Source organism: Dendrobates tinctorius, unplaced genomic scaffold (genome assembly GCF_039654945.1).
Source record: "Dendrobates tinctorius isolate UK_male_01 unplaced genomic scaffold, ASM3965494v1 ptg000173l, whole genome shotgun sequence".
Classification (NCBI taxonomy): domain Eukaryota; kingdom Metazoa; phylum Chordata; class Amphibia; order Anura; family Dendrobatidae; genus Dendrobates; species Dendrobates tinctorius.
The window spans coordinates 8,173,538-8,195,184 of NW_027361840.1; the positions used below are offsets into that span (position 1 = coordinate 8,173,538).

General features: G+C 39.8%; 2 protein-coding genes across 3 annotated transcripts in view; one reads left to right on the forward strand and one right to left on the reverse strand.

Moving 5' to 3' along the window:
- LOC141054012 (cathelicidin-5-like) overlaps positions 1-5,314 on the forward strand; it is a 32,447-nt gene extending 27,133 nt beyond the window's left edge. For both annotated transcript variants that reach the window (XM_073551154.1, XM_073551153.1), the window contains 2 exons: positions 2,163-2,234; positions 5,092-5,314. In XM_073551154.1, coding sequence (XP_073407255.1) covers positions 2,163-2,234; positions 5,092-5,217 — 198 coding nt within the window. In that variant the 3' untranslated portion in view covers positions 5,218-5,314. The remainder of the gene's footprint in view (positions 1-2,162; positions 2,235-5,091) is intronic.
- LOC141054013 (uncharacterized) overlaps positions 1-21,647 on the reverse strand; it is a 172,548-nt gene that overhangs the window by 70,173 nt on the left and 80,728 nt on the right. The window lies entirely within an intron of this gene.

A 21,647-nucleotide genomic window follows, 5' to 3' on the forward strand; every position in this document is an offset into this window, starting at 1 on the left:
TCGGTACACAAGAATATAACTACTATAATACTGCCCCTATGTACAAGAATATAACTACTATAATACTTCCCCTATATACATGAATATAACTACTATAATACTGCTCCTATGTACAAGAATATAACTACTATAATACTGCCCCTATATACAAGAATATAACTACTATAATACTGCTCCTATGTACAAGAATATATCTACTATAACACTGCTCCTATGTACAAGAATATAACTACTATAATACCGCCCCTATATACAAGAATATAACTACTATAATACTGCTCCTATGTACAAGAATATAACTACTATAATACTGCCCCTATGTACAAGAATATAACTACTATAATACTGCTCCTATATACAAGAATATAACTACTATAATACTGCCCCCTATGTACAAGAATATAACTACTATAATACTGCTCCTATGTACAAGAATATATCTACTATAACACTGCTCCTATGTACAAGAATATAACTACTATAATACCGCCCCTATATACAAGAATATAACTACTATAATACTGCTCCTATGTACAAGAAAATAACTACTATAATACTGCCCCTATGTACAAGAATATATCTACTATAACACTGCTCCTATGTACAAGAATATAACTACTATAATACTGCTCCTATATACAAGAATATAACTACTATAATACTGCCCCTATATACAAGAATATGACTACTATAATACTGCCCCTATATACAAGAATATAATTACTATAATTCTGCTCCTATGTACAAGAAAATGACTACTATAATACTGCTCCTATATACAAGAATATAACTACTATAATACTGCCCCTATGTACAAGAATATGACTACTATAATACTGCTCCTATATACAAGAATATAACTACTATAATACTGCCCCTATGTACAAGAATATGACTACTATAATACTGCTCCTATATACAAGAATATAACTACTATAATACTGCCCCTATGTACAAGAATATGACTACTATAATACTGCCCCTATATACAAGAATATAATTACTATAATACTGCTCCTATGTACAAGAAAATAACTACTATAATACTGCCCCCTATGTACAAGAATATAACTACTATAATACTGCTCCTATGTACAAGAATACAACTACTATAATACTGCCCCTATGTACAAGAATATAACTACTATAATACAGCTCCCTATGTACAAGAATATAACTACTATAATACTGCTCCTATGTACAAGAATATGACTACTATAATACTGCTCCTATGTGCAAGAATATAACTACTATAATACAGCTCCCTATGTACAAGAATATAACTACTATAATACTGCCCCTATATACAAGAATATAACTACTATAATACTGCCCCCTATGTACAAGAATATAACTACTATAATACTGCTCATATGTACAAGAATATAACTACTATAATACTGCCCCCTATGTACAAGAATATAACTACTATAATACTGCCCCTATGTACAAGAATATAACTACTATAATACTGCCCCTATGTACAAGAATATAACTACTATAATACTGCCCCTATGTACAAGAATATAACTACTATAATACTGCCCCCTATGTACAAGAATATAACTACTATAATACTGCTCATATGTACAAGAATATAACTACTATAATACTGCCCCCTATGTACAAGAATATAACTACTATAATACTGCCCCTATGTACAAGAATATAACTACTATAATACTGCCCCTATGTACAAGAATATAACTACTATAATACTTCCCCTATGTACAAGAATATAACTACTATAATACTGCTCCTATACACACACTTGGTCAAAATTGTTGCTACCCCTCGTTTAATGACAGAGAAACCCACAATGGTGACAGAAATAACTTGAATCTGACAAAAATAATAAATAAAAAATCAATGAAAATGAACTAATGAAAAGTCAGACGTTGCTTTTCAACCATGACCAAGTGCCCACCATTGTGGGTTTTTCTGTCATTAAACGGGGGGGGTACCAACAATTTTGACAACCTATGTATATATACTATTTTCCCAGATTACACTCTTTTGTGCTACATGTTATTATGAGGTTGGACTCGTTTTTCTATCTATTGATTGCTATTGATTGCTGTTTATCATCTTCATTCATCGTCTTGTGATGAGTTTGTTACATTTACATTCAGGTTATGTGATAATTGTGATCTTTATTGCAGGATGTAAAGTTTTGTGCTCTGGATCTGGGTGATGATGGCTCTACGGAGATACAATGTATCAGCCAGAACAAGGTATTACAACCATGGGAGACTGTATGCGCTTTTGGATGAAATGCCTAAAGTATCTGTAGGGGGAGTCAGGGCCGTAGTCGTGGCTGACAAAGATTGCTCAATCACTACCTGGTCTCCCGCCACATACACACAATGTCCCCTTTGTAGCATACCTTTCTTTCCACTTTCGGATCCATCGGGGTCCTCTATGACATGCTGAGGATTTCCTTCTGACGGTTTCATACAAAGAGAAACAGAGTCCAGTTCCAACTTAAAAGAAACAATTTAACTTGGTTCCAATCTCAGTACATCCAGTTCAGTCACAGAAGCAACATAGGGTTCATCACAGAGTACATCCTTTCCTTTCCCTGTGCTTTTCCTCACTTCTTCCAGAATGTCCCAAGATCGTACCGACTCGTCCGGTACCGCAGCGTTCCTTATGGTCAGCCTCACTAACTTCAGGAGTTCCCCTGTCCGTTTTGCCCCAGACATAAGAGCATCTGCCCACATAGTTGGCTGCCACATATTGGAACTGCCCTACATTCTTTCACTGCTGTGACCTTCGGCTCACAGGCCTTGGACCACTGCGCTACTTGCTGAAACATTACATTGCCAACTGCCCTGTCCGGGCTCTCAGGCCCTACTGACTAAAATGGGGGAAACTCAATGACTTACTCACAGTTGGCCCCTCCTATGTTAACTACTTGCTAACCTATTTTATGTGTGCTAATGTGTCCCCATCTAGTGGGCTAACTTCATCACTACACTTTCCCTGCATATGTACATTGTATTACATATAACCACGTATATATATATATATATGACATACTGTATTACAAGCTGCAACCATAACGTGCTTAAGAGGGTGTGGAATAAACCAGTCTCTGTACCCCTTCCATGTTATCTACTGAAATGTGTGACCACTACTGAGAGGCTCCTCCCCTTAAGCTACCCCCATGCTTTACACTGCTCAGTTTAGTGAAAAAAAGCAATTGAATCCTTGAAGATTAAAGTTGAACCCACTCTGTCTTTCCTCCTCTGCAGTTGTCTCTTCTCCAATTATCTGGATGTTTTCAATAATATTTTAAATGATTTCTTGTTTTTCTTCTCTAAATTAAAAAAAAAAATAACCTGTGGTCGTTAAAGGGACATTTGTCCTATATACAGTTAAACAATCTGCACTGTATTGATGCAAATTGTCTCTTCAGAAAGGAAAAGGACTAGAACTCTAGCGCCATCTATAGGAAGTAGCCATTCTATAAGTCAGTATTGACCCCCTAATGAGCCTTGTCACATGACTTAGGATAACATTCTATTTCAAAATCTCAGTTGCAGAGACTGTATTTCGGGTACTGTCTTTCGTCAAGGCATGTCACTCTCCGCAAGTAGAAACGTTACCCCTTGGATAACGATCTAAACAAAATCTCATACTTTGCACTGACGAGGGGCAGTACCCCAAAACACAGTGTCTACAAACTGAGATTTTGGTTTTGGCTTTTATTCTAAGTCATGTGACAAGGCTCATTAGAGAGTCGATATTGACTTAGGATTGCCACTTCCTATAGAGTTCTAGCCCTCTTCATCGCTGAAGAGACAATTTGCATATTTCACAAAGGAGCATTGCAGCAAAAGTCTCCGCACCTCAGAATGTCAGGCTTGACATGTCACTCTTCACAAGGAGAAACATTGCCTCTTGGATCTCGGACTGTGATCTAGATGACATGGTGGTCCACTGGTTAGTAATATTTCCTTTCACCACAGAGCCGATAATTTCACCATCTTTCATCAATCTGTCACTGCTTCATAAGTATAGGTGAGATTTGTCCCATATTTCTCAGGTGGATGCCTCTTGTAGGTGCTCTCCTGCGCCACCAGTATAGATGAGACCTGTCCCATGTTCTCCATATTCTTCTGGTGGATGTTCCTTCTAGGCGTTCTCCTGCCCCACCAGTATAAATGAGACCTGTCCAATATTCTTCATATTCTTCTGGTGGATGTTCCTTCTAGGCGTTCTCCTGGCCCACCAGTATAGGTGAGACCTGTCCCATATTCTTCTGATGGATGTTCCTTCTAGGCGTTCTCCTGGCCCACCAGTATAGGTGAGACCTGTCCCTTATTCTTCTGGTGGATGTTCCTTCTAGGCGTTCTCCTGCCCCACCAGTATAGATGAGACCTGTCCCATATTCTTATGGTGTATGTTCCTTCTAGGCATTCTTCTGCCCCACCAGTATAGATGAGATCTGTTCCATATTCTTCTGGTGGATGTTCCTTCTAGGCATTCTCCTGCCCCACCTGTTTAGATGAGACCTGTCCCATATTCTTATGGTGGATGTTCCTTCTAGGCGTTCTCCTGCCCCACCAGTATAGATGAGACCTGTCCCATATTCTTCTGGTGGATGTTCCTTCTAGGCATTCTCCTGCCCCACCTGTATAGATGAGACCTGTCCCATATTCTTATGGTGGATGTTCCTTCTAGGCGTTCTCCTGCCCCACCAGTATAGATGAGATCTTTTCCATATTCTTCTGGTGGATGTTCCTTCTAGGCGTTCTCCTGCCCCACCAGTATAGATGAGATCTGTTCCATATTCTTATGGTGGATGTTCCTTCTAGGTGTTCTTCTGCCCCACCAGTATAGATGAGATCTGTTCCATATTCTTCTGGTGGATGTTCCTTCTAGGAGTTCTCCTGCCCCACCAGTATAGATGAGACTTGTCCCATATTCTTGTGGTGGATGTTCCTTCTAAGCGCTCTCCTGCTCCACCTCTGGTGGAATCTCCATCCATACTCTTGCCTGTGTTTTCTCAGCTCCTTCTTACTCTGTTACCATTTTCGCTGCAGTTTCTTCACATCTAACATTTGTATTTCTTCTATGTTTTAGGTTGTTCGTGTCAGAAGATCCGGTAAGAAGAAGAAGTGTAATAACATCATCTGTAAGCTATTCCCAAGTGGAAGCACAAGTGTGATTGCTGGTGGATCAAACCCAGGACGTGGTGTTGTGGCCTGAAGCTGCCACAGAGACCTCCACCTGCCGACCCCCAATACCATGTACGCTTACAAGTGCGAGGAACACCTTCCCCAAATAAATACTCTCATATTCTCTGCTTTTGGGTAATGTTTTGTTTGTGCTAAAGGTCTAACAGGCTTCTCTTCCTGCCGAGAGGGAAATTAAAGGATAAGAAGGGAGATGAATATTTTTATTCCTTAAATCCATATATTTTCTATTAAAAACATTTTCATGATAGCACTTCATTACAAAATTAGAAACATTTTGTCTTCTCTATCCTCTATGTATCACTGTACAAAGCAGACTGCAGAATGAGTTAGCTGTGATCTATCAGTGAGCTCGTCTCTGCTCTGAAACACTTATCTCTCTTCTCATCTTCAAGTCAGATGAGCTAAACTTTTATGTTATGATGAATCAGATTAGAAGATGGATCAGGAGAAGAGAGAGAAGAGTTACAGACCAGAGATGAGAAGTGGTACAGACCAGAAAACGAGTTCACTGACTCATCACTGGTAACTCATTCTGCAGTCTGCTATGTACACTACAGCATAGATAATGGAGAAGAGAGGAGTTACAGAGCGGAGAAAGAGCTCACTGACTCATCACTAGTAACTCATTTTGCAGTCTGCTATGTACAGTGATATACAGAGGATGGAACAGACAAACCATGCTACAATTTTAGTGAAAACCCTAATGCATAACTGATTTTTAACCAAATGTACAGGAGCTTCGCACAAAATTAGAATATCATCACAAACTTAATTTATTTCAGTTCTTCAATACAAAAAGTGACTCTCCTCTATTCTATAGAGTCATTACACACAGAGGGTTCTATTTCACCGGTTTATTTCTGGTAATGTTGATGATTATGGCTTACAGCCAATGAAAACCCAAAAGTCATTATCTCAGGAAATTAGAATACTTGATAACACCAGCTTGAAAAATTATTGTAAAATCCGAAATGTTGTCCTCCTGAAATGTATGATCAGTAAATGCTCTCAATACTTGGTCGGGCTCCTTCTGCATCAATTCCTGCATCAATGCGGCGTGGTATGGAGGCGATCAGCCTGTGGCACTGCTGAGGGGTTATGGAAGCCCAGGTTGCTTTGATAGCAGCCTTCAGCTCGTCTGCATTGTTGGGTCTGGTGTTTCTTATCTTCCTCTTGACAATACCCCATGGATTCACCATCTTGGTCAACCTCTAACTCCTCGTGATAGTTACACCCAGAGATAGCCCTTGCTGATGGGACGGTCTCGTGAAAAAGGCCTAGTTGGTGGAAATTCCTCCCCCTCCCCGAGTTGCACCTGGTGTTTGTGGCCCTCCCCTGTAATCCTTGTGAGCGGATAGAGCCGGTACCTCTGCCACCAGCATTGTCTGAGGGTAATATTTTTAGCAATTCTTCCACTGTGGCCCTCTGGCATCGATGCATCGAAAATGGCACGTCTGCCTCCGACATTAGAGAAGCAAATATCTCCTTGTACCGTGGGTCAAGAATGGAGCACAACCAGAACTTTATGGTGGAAACAAATGTTTTTCACGTGAGGGTCTCACCAAGAAGAGCACTAACCATTTTCTCCTCCTCATGACACATAGCCTCCTCCTCCTCTTCAGGCCATCCATGCTGGACAGGCATGAAGCTGGGATTGGGAGTCTTCTTTGTAGCGCAGAGCAAAAAATCCTGTTTCTTCTCTTTCTCATCCTCCTCCTGTTCCTCGTCATCACCCAATGTGGCCAGAGAATACTGTGTGAGGCTGGGATGTATGGTTAAAATGGCTAAAATGACCAAGATTAAATCCTGCCTGCATAATCCATATATAATGCCACTTACAAAGGGGGAGATTGTGGAGTGCATTATATATGGATTATGCAGGCAGGATTTAATCTTGGTCATTTTAGCCTCTTGGCTACACCATGATTGCTATACTTTTCATCTATGCTCAGTACCCTATGGTGTTTAGTCTCATGGCTCAGTTGCTTACATTTGTTATTACTTGCATTCATTATTGTACTATAGTCTATTTGGATGGATTATTCAATGGATCATTATGTTTAGTATTACATCTCTGAACATTTCTTCATTGCAGGTATGCTATTGTATGTGATATATTCTAGAGCCTTTTTTATGAATGTCCACTTACTGGAAGGAGCTCTTTGGGCTTTATTATAAGCCTTTGTGATAGTTTCATGTCATTGTATGACTTTTTAAATGTTTTTACATGGATGTCTTTTTGTTACCCATAAAATTTGTAATTTTGCAGTGATCCCTGCATTTTGGTCAGTAGCTTTTTCTCCATTTTCGTGGTTTCACCCTCAGACACAGATTTTGTACCCAAGCGTTCCGCCCAACTACTGAGGTGCTTGGCTGCCATGCGTTTTTGCATGCTGGCGGTGCTCAGTTTGGCAATGTTCTTGCCTCTTCTCAGCTTAGTTTGCAGATGCTGCAAATTACAGATGTTTTGTCTGAAGGACTGTCAGAAAAAAACTGCCATACATGGGAACAACGCACCCTTAGCCTGTTATCTAGCTGAGTGGAGGGCTCTTTGGAACAGCTGACTGAGTTCTCCCTCTAGTAAAACCACTACCTTATCTTACCTGTATTCTTGCTACAGATCCATCCCTCTCTGCACTGCTGTGCTCACTAGGCATGCCACCATGCTTGGTTGGATCAGTGGCCTCATCATCGACCACGTCGTCTTCCAATTCTTTAATCTGATCCTCCTTCTGAGTTGCGATTTGAGGATGACCTGATGGCAACTGTGCCTCATGATTATCCTCCACCTTTTTAGACATCAATTGACCTTCACCAATGTGGCTTTCCCCTTGGCCATGGATGCTCAAATATTTGGGCATCACTGCACTCCACCTCCTCATGACCTTCTTTAATAGTGCATGTTCAGAGGCCTGACAAATTATAAGTGAACGTAAACAGTTCCTCAGAGTGGCCAGCACTGGAGTCATATGTCTCCTGGGACTCTTGATGGTGGAAAGGGCAATAATGGTAGTGGTGGGGGAGAAGGCAATGATGGAGGTGGTGGTGGAGAAGGCAATGATGGTGGTGGAAAGGACAATGATGGTGGTGGAAAGTGCAATGATGGGGGTGATTGGGGAGGAGGCAGTGATGGAGGTAGTGGAATGAACAATGATGGGATTTTGAGGGAGAAAGCAATGATAGAGGTGGTGGAAAGGGCAATGATGCGAGTGGTGGTGGAGAGGGTAATGATGGAGGTGGTGGAGAGGGCAATGATTGGGGTGGTGCAGAGGGTAATGATGGAGGTGGTGGAGGGGGCAATGATGGGGGTGGTTGTGAGAAGGCAATGATGGAAGTGGTGATGAGGACAATGAAGGGATGGAGGGGAGAACAATGATGGAGGTGATGGGGGAGGGCAATGACTGGGTGGTGGAGAGGATTGGGATGGGAGGAAGGGGGACCTATAATGGACTTACGAACAGGAAGAGGTGGAGGACTCAGACTTATTCCTAGATGCATAGCTGTCTATCCAGAGCGGTCGGCATCCTAATTGTGGTCAACAATCTTACACCATTCCTCTGTGACTATCCCTAGAGATGCCCTAAATTTCCCTAACAATCAAGGTCAGCCATATACATGTGTTGTTATGCCACTGGTGCTGAGCTCCCTTCAGGTGTTCCCTGTTCCAATGATTATTTAGCTACTATACTGAGCTGTCTGGCCCAGATAGCTGACAGTCGCCTCTGTGTAGCTTTTCCTCTGTGCCTTGTTCTCAACATTCTGACTTTCCAGGGTCCAGCAACAAAGTATTATCAGACTTTCCTATTAACTACTCATTTTATTACCCCTTTTGCTCTGCTCCGCTATCTTCCTGTCCTCCTGGTATTCTGACCTCAGACTGTTACCTGATTCCTCCTTTATCTCCCTTTGTTTAGGATGTACCCTCCTAGCTTTTGGACTCGGACTTCTTGACTACCCTGACTCACGGATTGTCTGTGAGAAGTGACTCAGCATCACACATTGATGCTTCTGACACATGAAAAACAAATATGTCCAAACATACCGTAAATACCGTAAATTTATCACCCATATACACACGTGCTGCTGAGTAGTCCCATTGTGATAACATTTCATTGAACAATGATCCTTCCCAGGCTTGGACTGGCTGACTGGAAAGTCAATGAGTCCACGGTAGGCCGAAGACTCTTCTTTCCCAGTATACAGGGCACTGACAGGCATTGCCAGGTTGACATTGTTAAACTGATTACAATTATATCTGGGGTGAAGAAATCCGTCTTGTGGTTCTTGTGCAATCAGTGTTAGAAATTTTCAGCTAATGATATGCTCGTGCTCCGGGGCGAGGCTGTGGGCAGGTCTCTTCTTAGTTTCTCTGGCCGAAAGAAAGTGACTGCTGTTGAGTTCATTTTTTTAAAACCCAGAGTATCCCTTTAAAGCAGAACTTTAATAGGACCCCACATGCCATGGTAGACCATTGCGATTGGGGTGCTTAGGGTGATGGGTTCTGTAATACATCCCCCTAGTACTGAACCACTAAAAAGACCCCATTAGAGACTGACAATGGCACCTAGGTGATTAAATAGCAGCGACCGAAGGCGGCTCTTGTACCGGGTGAGTATGGTGCGGGCTCGGCTCCTGTACCTGTTCCATACTCCCACATCCAACATGTGAGTGACACTTGTCGGGAAGATTTTCAAGAAGTTGCACAGCAGTAGAAAAAAGGATTTGCTTTTAGAAAAATTAACATCACCACTCTTTTCCACAGGCCGCATCAGGAATGGCTGGTAATCTGTATGTAAGTGAGAACTCGCAATACCATGAACGAAAGTCAAACTGGAAAAATTGCTTTTTGTTTTTTTGTAAATTCTGAGCCAACAATGGGATTGGGTGTTGTCTTTTAAGGCAAAAAAAAACCAACAGGTCCCAAAAAACTTTTTTTGGAGTCCTTCTACACAATTGTTAAATATTAATAATCCGTTAATTTCTTATAAGACTCAGTTCTGTACATTGCTTTAGCTTACACGACATAGGCTATTTTTAAGCTTCTCTTATGGTAGAAAGACAGCTCCATATATGTAGAGACCACGTGCTTTAGGAGACGTATATAATTCATGGCTAACTGTAGAGGTCGCTCTTCTTCCCTCACCATCATGAGAGACAGACACGAAGATGTCATCTGTTCTGGGCCATGACATGACATAACAGCTGGTATGTTACTTTACTACGAAGAAGCCGAACTGAGAGACAGACGCCATTTGCCATGTGAGATCCCGGAGAGAAAGAAGAATACACGTTGCTTTGCTATGAACTGATGGACAATCTCTCACCTATTTTTATTCACCTGTTTTTCTGTAATAACCTTTCTTTGATGGAAGAATCCAAATAAACCACTATATTTTTATCTGGTAACTAGTCCTGAGTATTTTACAGGATAAGCATTATTTTACATTGGAGAGCCAGCCAGATCTGAATTTTTGTACTTTTTTGCGGATTTCCCTCCACTTGCCCAAAAGGGGGATTGGACTTTGCTAACGTCAAATCATATGTGCAAGTTATCGGGAGTTCCACTACTTACAAGAATCACAGAACCTAGAAGTAAGAATTGCCAGATGGATTGAGAAGTACTACAAGTGCAAAAGTACCAGACGTAAGCCAGACGTGTGAAGACAGGAGCCCAGCGTTGTCCATCAAAGGAACAAGCTGAGACATTTCAAGGTAAGATAAAATGGATGTCATTAATTGTCTTGCTAAGCAGAGTAAATTGAAATTTAAGTCTGTAGACAATTCTAATTCAGAAGTTTTATGGTTAAGTTTATATGCCGAGTGTGAACTCGAGAATCAAAGGTTAGATTCTAAGTTTTTCAATAGAGAAAGAGAGAGATTAAAAAATATTCTACAGATGGTAGATATATTTCATAGATCTGTGTCAGAGAAATCTAAAAATGATTGTGTAGAGGATAGTGATATTCCCGAGATTCACTGTAATGTGGAGAAACAGTTACAAGTAGCAGCAGCCATTGAAGGTGACCTTGCAGACGTGGAACAAGATGGAGAAGTAGGAGGAGACTTCAGAACTGACGTAGAGGATGTACAAGGGAAAGACGTACCACTAAAAATAGACGACTCACAGGCCCAAATCCGAAGGAAAGTAAGGAAAAGTTTGCTAGGGATATGCCAAATAATACCTGCATATGACAACAAAATAGATGTTTGTAGAAACTCTGAGATTTTTGAAAGTTGTGTTGATAAATTTGATTTATCTAACGAGGAGAAGAATCAGTTGTTCAAAATGTGGATCCCTGTAACCTTTTCCAGGAGATTGTCTTTAAAGTTATCTGGTGAGACACATGAGAATTTAACTGATAAAGACAGATTAAAAATTCTCATTTTTTGTTCATCAAATGAAAATCATCCAGATATTGATATTCTTCAAAAATTAAGGATTGGTCGGAAGGAATGTATTTTTACGTTCATGTCCATATATGAACGTTTGTATAGAATGCTGAATGAGAATGTCAAAACACCGTCCCTCATAAGGAGTTTTGTAAGCAAATTTTGGTTTCTAAATCCTGCATCTCGTGTTATTGCGTCACAAAAAGATTCTTTATTTGAATGTGCGCAATCCCTTGATTTTGCCAGAAAACACGAGAATCGTGAGAGGAAAGTAAATTGTGCTAATTTTGTAAAGACAGGCAGAGTAAAATCTTATCAGAAGCTTGTATTAGCAAAACCTTCTAAAATGAGTTTTCCCCAAAATCAAATATATGAAGAACAAAGGAGATCACATGTTTGTTTTAAGCCATATGGAATGATGCAAAATATCACTGAAAAGACACAGATTGAATTAAGAAAAATGATGAGTTTTGATCTTCTTTCTGTAACCAAGATGGCCGAATGTGACAGACAGAAACAGGTGGTGAGTGACATCATGGCCTGTAAACTGAATACTCTGCTCCAAGAATCTATCAGCTTTAAAATGGCAAGAACCTTTCAGGATATTTTTTGCAGAGAAATAAGTATGGGTTTAGGAATTGGCTAGAAAAAGTAATTATATATTGTGTAACAGTGTTATACAATTAGTGAGTTATATGTAATTATTTTATAGAGTATAATCCTGTAGTTTTATGGTTTGTGGATATATACATAGTCATACAGTATATATAGAGTGTTTGTAGAAGTAGAAATAGTAGAACTGTATTTTTTAATGAAAATTAAAATCTACATCAGTAATAATATTTAGAATATGAATATGATATTAACCTTCTCTTTTATGTTTCCTTAGAATTTTCATTTCAAAGCAGGACTTAATCGGGAAAAATTCTCTTATAAGGATTTATGCCTTTATTTACACAGGAAGTTGCAATAATTGCATGATTTTATATATCTAACCCTTAAAAGGAAATAACTGATTGCATTTTAAAATATGTTCTGTGTGTGTGCTTTTCCTGCATGGTTCGAATGACAACCACAGCAGGTGGAATTTGAACCTTGTTCTAATAATACAAGTAGACCAGTATACTAGGTCCCTGTTCCTTAGGGAAAGAATTTTTAAAGGGGTCTCAGCTTTTGCAAAGCAATGGAATTTTTTTCCAGGCCTAAATGTCAAGTATAGCTATACATATATTTATGTCATGTGTATTTGGGGAATATTCAAAGAAATATTAAGAGACTAAATTGAAATAGTTTACAATGCATTGATAATTAGGATAATTTGGGTTAAAATACGTGTATTCATCACACCTTCGTATGTGAGGTATTTGGTTTAAACTTAAATATGTGACACAGTCTGAGTGACAGTGACTGAGTGTATGAGCAGCTGCTGAGCGAGTAATGTGATACGTTTGTAAGAGGCCTCAGGATTCTGAATGAGAGAAAACAAAAACAAAAAAAAAAAAACCCCAAAAGCTTTTATCTTTAGGAGAAATATGCAGATCAGATAAATTATTAGAATATTAGGATATATAATGAAATATTATCTACACAACATATATTTCTATAGTTCTTTAGTAATTATTTCTTGATTTAGTTAATTGTGGATAAGTGCAATCGCACAACAAAATAGAAAATAGTTTATGAAGAAAATCTATTCTTTCCTTATCAGCTTTAGCTCTTTTAAACAGGCACCAGCACAGAGCCTGGTATTCACCAGCTGCATCTGGGAATAGTGGACCTTCCTTCTCTGTCCAAGTGTGTTAATCTTAAACTACATTTAAATTAATTTTTCCAAAGGATAATTTTATGATATTCAAATTAATTTTGATGGTTACACATCTTCAGACAAATAATGGTATAAGCAAGTATAAATTCACATAATTTATAAATTAATTATTTTTAATTTTGGTTTTGATAAATGAATTATTTCATGAAACAATATTTTTTGGTATTAAGGGGGAAAATATGTTTTTTATCCTGACTACATCATCACATTTGATTAATACCTCTCCTTCACACATTTTAATAGGAAAAAATATTAATAAGGTACAATGGTATAAGTATTGGGTATAATAACAAGTATTATAAAGAGTCATTTCTTTACACTAAGAGGAATTACATGCAAAGTTGCATGATTTGAATATTTTGGTAACACAAGTTTATGACAATTATGAAATAATCCAGATCATGGAAATATTAAGGGTGTATGTTACTGAAGACATAACTACACTGCATCAACATAAAGGCCTTATTCTTATTTTTATTTTTATTCTTATTTTTCATTATTTTTAATTCTTTCACCAATATTTAGTAAAGTAATATCTACTGAGAATATTGCTTCATTAAATATAGCAATTATATGGTTCTATTACTAAGGAAATGTTTCACTTCTGAGTTATATGCAACAATTCTTTTATTCATTCATTCGCTCACTCATATATTCTTATTTTGGTTCATGGCTTTACATTCCTACATATTATTAGTATAATAAATATATTCCTTATTAATAAAGATGAAAACACTGGTTACATAAAACACAGTGACACCTATGGGTTGAAAAAGGTAATTACACCTAAGACATAAAAAAAAAATGTTCTATCACATGAAAAAAATATGGATAATAATGTATTATCACTTATTATTGGTTTATTATTTCAAACATTGAAATCCATATACAGTACAAATTCTGATAATTATATGGATATTACTGATTGCTATGGTACGCTGTGATATTATGGGATAGGGAAATTACCAGATTTGGTATAGAATAGGGAATGAAGACTTCAAGCAAGATACTGAAATTATGTTAATAAAGACTTTTCACATTTCTAAACTTCATTGATTCTTATCAGTTGCAAGAAGAAGAATGCCGCGATCCAGAAGTCCCAGAAGGTAACAAAGCTATGATTACTGAGTAATAGACTGTGTTAATTACAAATGCAGTATCCACCACTTACAGTCACAAGTGCAGTATCCACCACTGACAGTCACAAGTGCAGTATCCACCACTGACAGTCACAATTAAAGTGTCTAACCTGACAACCAGAGGACGATGATCCTATGATGCTGATGTGAACTGTGTTATCACGTTCTTATCAAGTTCCAGAGGTTTTCAATCACCTGAAAAGCTTTGATGAAGGCTGGTGAACAATGAAGGTAATTAACCCTGACATATGTCCTGTGCATTAGGACAAGGACTGGTTATGGTGCTATGTTTAGCAAGGAAGAGTCATTTTAACCCTTGCTTTGCTGATCAAAGACGTCACACCTGTTCAAAGACCAGTACCGATGGAGGATTCCAGAATATCCAAGGCGAGCCAATGTAAGCCCAGGTTTTTAAAGGTGACACTACACAGATATTAAAGCTGCATAGACTTTGATTTCGTATTAACATTTGAATTTATGGACTTTGATTTGATACACAACACAATTTCTACAACATCTATATGCTAGAGAAAAACTGTGTTTTTAAAAGAACCAAGAAGAAGACAGAAGACATCAAAATGACGACCAGATGACATCAGATGATGATGACTGGACCTGAGATGCTTCAATTTAGACTTAGGGAAGTATAATTATACATATTTTATATGAATATTGTTCACGGCTTACCATAACATGAATTCACATCAATTATGTCATTGAGTACTTATAACGGTAATCTGATATTATTATTGTTATTGATATTAAATTATTTTGTCAAAGAAGAAGAAAAGAAGAAAAAGATCTTGTTATATTTGAGGGTTCCAATTAATGTCTGTCTCCCTCAAAAGGGGGAATTGTTAAATATTAATAATCCGTTAATTTCTTATAAGACTCAGTTCTGTACATTGCTTTAGCTTACACGACATAGGCTATTTTTAAGCTTGGCTTATGGTAGAAAGACAGCTCCATATATGTAGAGACCACGTGCTTTAGGAGACGTATATAATTCATGGCTAACTGTAGAGGTCGCTCTTCTTCCCTCACCATCATGAGAGACAGACACGAAGATGTCATCTGTTCTGGGCCATGACATGACATAACAGCTGGTATGTTACTTTACTACGAAGAAGCCGAACTGAGAGACAGACGCCATTTGCCATGTGAGATCCCGGAGAGAAAGAAGAATACACGTTGCTGTGCTATGAACTGATGGACAATCTCTCACCTATTTTTATTCACCTGTTTTTCTGTAATAACCTTTCTTTGATGGAAGAATCCAAATAAACCACTATATTTTTATCTGGTAACTAGTCCTGAGTATTTTACAGGATAAGCATTATGGTTCCAAATAAAGCTCTTCTGGATGGATCTCTAATAAATGACGACGGGACCCTGTGTTCCGTCATTGGTGACCAGTTACAGAACTAACGGTAAACTAAATACAGAAGTTTTGCTTTTCTTCCCACCTTTATCTTATTCACTATTTTGTATTTCTAGATTTTGCTTTTTCTCGGCATCATTACTTGCTATTTATAATGAGATAGTTGCCATGCATTGTGCCTCTCCCGCCATCTTTATTCCTCTGCCTAGTTGATGGTGTGTAATGATATAAATCATATGGATTGTACATACAAACTGTTCTTCCAATCTGCGACATCCAAGCTGTAAGAACAGTGCAGTGAGAACAGAGCAGTGAGAACAGAGCAGTGAGAACAGAGCAGTGAGAACAGTGCAGTGAGAACAGTGCAGTGAGAACAGTGCAGTGAGAACAGAGCAGTGAGAACAGAGCAGTGAGAACAGTGCAGTGAGAACAGTGCAGTGAGAACAGTGCTGTGAGAACAGTGCAGTGAGAACAGTGCTGTGAGAACAGAGCAGTGAGAACAGTGCAGTGAGAACAGTGCAGTGAGAACAGAGCAGTGAGAACAGAGCAGTGAGAACAGTGCTGTGAGAACAGTGCAGTGAGAACAGTGCTGTGAGAACAGTGCAGTGAGAACAGTGCTGTGAGAACAGTGCTGTAGAATAGGTAGTTATTAAATTAACCATGGTGTAAGTGTGTCCTGATTGCCCACATTTCTTTTATTGTGATGGTGGTCTGCTAGATACTGTCGCTTCACAATATCCACAGTGAAAAATGCTTTGCACGATTTGAGGATTACAGATTTCACAAGTTTATAAATGGAATGATCGTGACGGATTTGTTGGTGAGTCGATGGCTTTTGTATTAGAAATACTTGAAAATTAAGCATTTTATTGCTAATTTCTGCAAAGACTGGGGAAGGAAGGATTCTCTCGGAAAGAGGAGAAAACATGGTGGGACTTGGGATTTGATAGAAAGCTTTAATTAAAGTTTTAGACAACTTTGATATGCTGTGGTACAGAGAGAACTGTGGCTGATTGGATTTTAAGGGTTTGTCCAAGATTTTATTTAATGTTCATGACCGATCCAGATTGAGGTCATATCAGATGAGTGAGGGTCTGACACCCAACGTCCCCACCGATCTGCTGTTATCGCCAGTGTCGGCTGAATGTGAACATGGCTTCATATTCCAGGTTTACAGCCAATCAATGCAGGTACAGGGTGTCAGACGCCTACTTATCTGATATCCTAAGGATGAGACATCAATATGTTCTTCCTGGACAATCCCTTTAATTCCACAGTTTATTAGTGAGTGGGCTTGGGTTGGGAATTCCCACTGTGGTAAGGAAACGCTTATCATTCTTGGATTCTTGAAGATAAGCAGTTAATATGCAGCACAGACAGATGATATTTGTGTAGCGAGGAGGTTGGAGCAATGGAGGCTATAAAGACCGGACAGCAACTGGAGGTGGAAAATAGTCGAAAACAAGGAAGCCATAGATTCAGCGTAGGAGACAGACGCAAAGTTGATTAATCTGTTCATGATATATGACATACACTTATGTCATATGTTGCGTGTCCCTGCCTTTGACATAGCTTGCACACCGAGCCTACATCTTTCTCGGCAGATGATGGCTAATTTAATCAGTCATCATTTGCCTTTAGCAGGCGCAGGTGGAGCACAAAAATTATGCCTTCCTACAGCTATGGTGACCGAAAAATAAAAAAGTTATCACTCTCGGAAGAAGGGGAGGGAAAAACAAAAAGGATATCATCATATCGTGAATGGATCAAACTGCACAACAAAAATGATTCAGTGTCAAAGCTGAGACAATCAGGAGAGTCGCTGTAACGATACAGCAGAGTCAGACAGGTAAAAAGACTCACTGTGGAGATGTAACTGTCAGATGCAGCAGAAGCCAGCGATGAAGCAGAGTAGACCATGGTAGCAGAGTCCAGTGAGGTAGCAGAGCTGGGTATGTCAGGAGACTCACCATATGGAAAGTGGAACAACAGTATAAATATATGAAGTAGTTGCTTGCACACAAGCCAGGGTTGCCAACCATCCAGAAATTCCTGAACACTTTTTTCACTGTCTGTAAAAAGAATTTGAGGCGTCCTTACATTTTTTGAAGCTAAATAGACTCATACAGATAATTTATGATAAAATGAATATGATAAAATGAATGATGTCACTCAAAGTACAACTCGTCTGACAAAAAAAACAAGCCCTCTCTTTTCCTGTGACTCCTATCATCAGACACCGAGCTACCATCTTTGAGCTTGGACTTTGGACATTTATTTTGTCTAGTGAGGCTTTAAATCCATTAGCTATACTGTGTGAGGGCAAAGGAAGAGCGGTGAGGAATTGTGTAAAGCACTGGCGCTTTATGTTGTGAGCTCATCTGTTCATTCACCTTTTGTGTCCGAGGATCTCCCTCTTCTGGTGAAGGAAGGTAGTGAGGTTGATTTGGATGAAAGAAACCAAACACCTGATCAGGTGGATTGTGACTGGGTAACAGGAACTTCAGACTGGATATAAGGCAGCCGATGCCCTTCTGAGGTGCTGGTGATTTCTCTGCTGGATTCTTGGAGACCAGTCTGATTCCTGCTTCCCAAAGATAAGTTCAATAGCAGAGCAAAAACTTATTAGTTTTGGTTTTGTTTACTTTGTTTTGGAGTTCAGCCATCCCCGGCTGGGGGTGTGCTGGATTCTTATTCCTTGATCAGTGTTCTCTTTTGCTCTGCTTTCAGAATATTCTGAGTGCTGATATAGGGTTTGAAGTCTAGTGACTTCAGGGTCCTTTTTGCTTATCAGTTGTGTTGGTAATATTTTTAGCAGGGTTTTCTCGGATTGCAGACAGCAGCTTTTCTGTCCTGTCCTTTTTAGTTAGCTTGGGCCCCATCGTTTGCTCAACCTATCTTTCTATCTGTGTTAGTGTTTTCATTTTGCTTCACCGTCATTATATGTTGGGGGCTGCCTATTGCTTTGTGGTCTGCTCTGGGGCAGTCTGTTTTTCCCTTTTCTCTCTTTAGGCTTATTTAGATCTCCGGCTGTGACAAGGTGTCTAGGATCACCGTAGGAACACTCCACGGCTACTGCTAGTTGTGTGATAGGATTAGGGGTCTGCAATCCGCTAGTTTCCAACCTCTCTGATTTTCTGGGCTGAGCTTGCATTTTTGTTTTTTCCTCCTCGGTGACTCAATCATAACAGCTTTACTTGTAATGCTGCTATCCCCATTGGTCCCCATCCACTGTAGACTTGGGTCTGTGTGCTTTCTGCACCTTTGTCCATCTTTGTCATTTCCATTGTACTTGTGTTCGTGCACGGTTGTTGTTGTAAATAATGTGTTAAATAAAATTGGTTACTTTTTATTTTGGACTTCCCCTCTCTTTTTTTGCTTTTGTGTTTCCATAATTTATATGAGAGTGTCCTGTAATACTTACACCCTCTGCACCACTCGGTGTAGGGTCCTATCCATGATATTATGTTTATTATATTATGATATTATATTATGTTATGTGGGAATTTCCCACGCAGCAATGGCATAAAGTGAGACTAGGGACTTTTTTTTTTTTAAGTGGCGGAGGAATACAGTGCGGAAGGATACCTACCTTCCGTCATTGGATTCCTGCAGCCCGTAGAGAACGGCAGCATCAGCTGATGCTGCAGTTCTCTACCCAAGATCGTCGTGGGACACACTCGTGGACTGCTTCGGATCGTGGGTGAGTATTTTTGTGGTTTGTTATGTTAATATTTATTCCGGAAAAGACAATGGCTTCGGGGAACAATGTGACAAGTATTGGTAAGTATGTTACTCTATGTTATATGTACTGTATGTCTATGTATGTATTGTATGAATGTATTGTATGTATGTAGTATATATGTGGTATGCATGTAGCATGTAGTATGTATGTAGTATGTATGTAGCATGCATGTAGCATGCAGTATGTATGTAGCATGCATGTAGTATATATGTAGTATGTATGTAGCATGCATGTAGTATATATGTAGTATGTATGTAGCATGTAGCATGTATGTAGTATGTATGTGGTATGTATGTAGCATGTAGTATGTATGTAGCATGCATGTAGTATATATGTAGTATGTATGTAGCATGTATGTAGTATGTATGTGGTATGTATGTAGCATGTAGTATGTATGTAGCATGCATGTAGTATATATGTAGTATGTATGTAGCATGTAGTATGTATGTAGTATGTATGTAGTATGTATGTGGTATGTATGTAGCATGCATGTGGTATGCATGTAGCATGCATGTAGTATGTATGTAGCATGCATGTAGTATGTATGTAGCATGCATGTAGTATGTATGTAGCATGCATGTAGTATGTATGTAGTATGTATGTAGCATGCATGTAGTATGTATGTAGTATGTATGTAGTATGTATGTAGTATGTATGTAGCATGTATGTAGTATGTATGTAGTATTTTTTTTTTTTTTTTAACATTTAACACATTAGCCGGATGATGGGACTACTACTGTCCCATCATTGGCTAATGTGTCAATCACTGTCATGGTAGCAGGCATCGCCGGATGGGACTTGTAGTCCCATCGGACGATGCTTGCACAGACCCCCGGACATCAGCACAGCCCCCCGGCAGGCCGGCACAGCCCCCCGGCAGGCCGGTACAGACCCCCACAGGGTGCACAGACCACCGGCAGGCCGGCACAGCCCCCCGGCAGGCCGGTACAGACCCCCACAGGGTGCACAGACCACCGGCAGGCCGGCACAGCCCCCCGGCAGGCCGGTACAGACCCCGGGCAGTCCACACAGCCCCCCGGCAGGCCGGCAGAGACCCCCGGAAGGCCCAAAATGACGGCGCATCATGATGCGCACACACCGCGCATCATGATGACGTCAGGCTGTCAATCAACTTTGAACTTCCGATTCCGATGCCGAATTCCGATATTGAAAAAATATCGGAAGTCGGTATCGGAATTCCGATACAGCAAGTATCGGCCGATACCCGATACTTGCGGTATCGGAATGCTCAACACTAGTCATAACAGCTAACAGAATTTATCTCGTAAACAACAAGATAGTTACAAGCACAAAAAATGAAGCCTTCAGCTTTGATTTTAGTTTAATCCTTCACATTGTCTAGTAATTTAGTTCTTCTTATGGTGTGTAGCGGTTTAGTTCTCCATCCCCAAGTGCCCTGCAAGCCTTGGGGATTTCCAGACTTGTGGAGCAGCCCCTTCACCGCCTGCCCTCACATTCACCAGAGTCACCCATTGCCTATTCAATGAGATGTATGCCCCTTATTGTTGCTCATCCAAGTATCAGTGGTGAAGTGAAACCTGGCAGACATTGATTTTCTGAAGAAACAGGTGATATTGTCTGCAACATGCTGGCGTAGCGCAGGCACATCTTTCTGAGAGAAGCAATGACGACTGGGCAACTGGCTCTGGGGGACTGTGATAGTCATCAGCTTTTGGAAAGCACCTTATGCACCAGGCAGAAAAGCAGCATTTATGTTGCCAACAGATTGGAGATGGTGAAGTTCAAGCTCTTAGCTTTGCCATGTGTAAGAGGAAACAATCTTTTATGTGAGCATGACTAAGGGCTGGCTGCTGTGCTGAGAGAGGGCGGAGAACAGGACAAACTGCTGGACCGTGAGAGAGGTTGTTAGACGTCGGGTTCCTGTCGCTGCACAGCGGGAATCCCGAGCCTTGCTTCCAGCAGTCTCCCATTCCTCTCC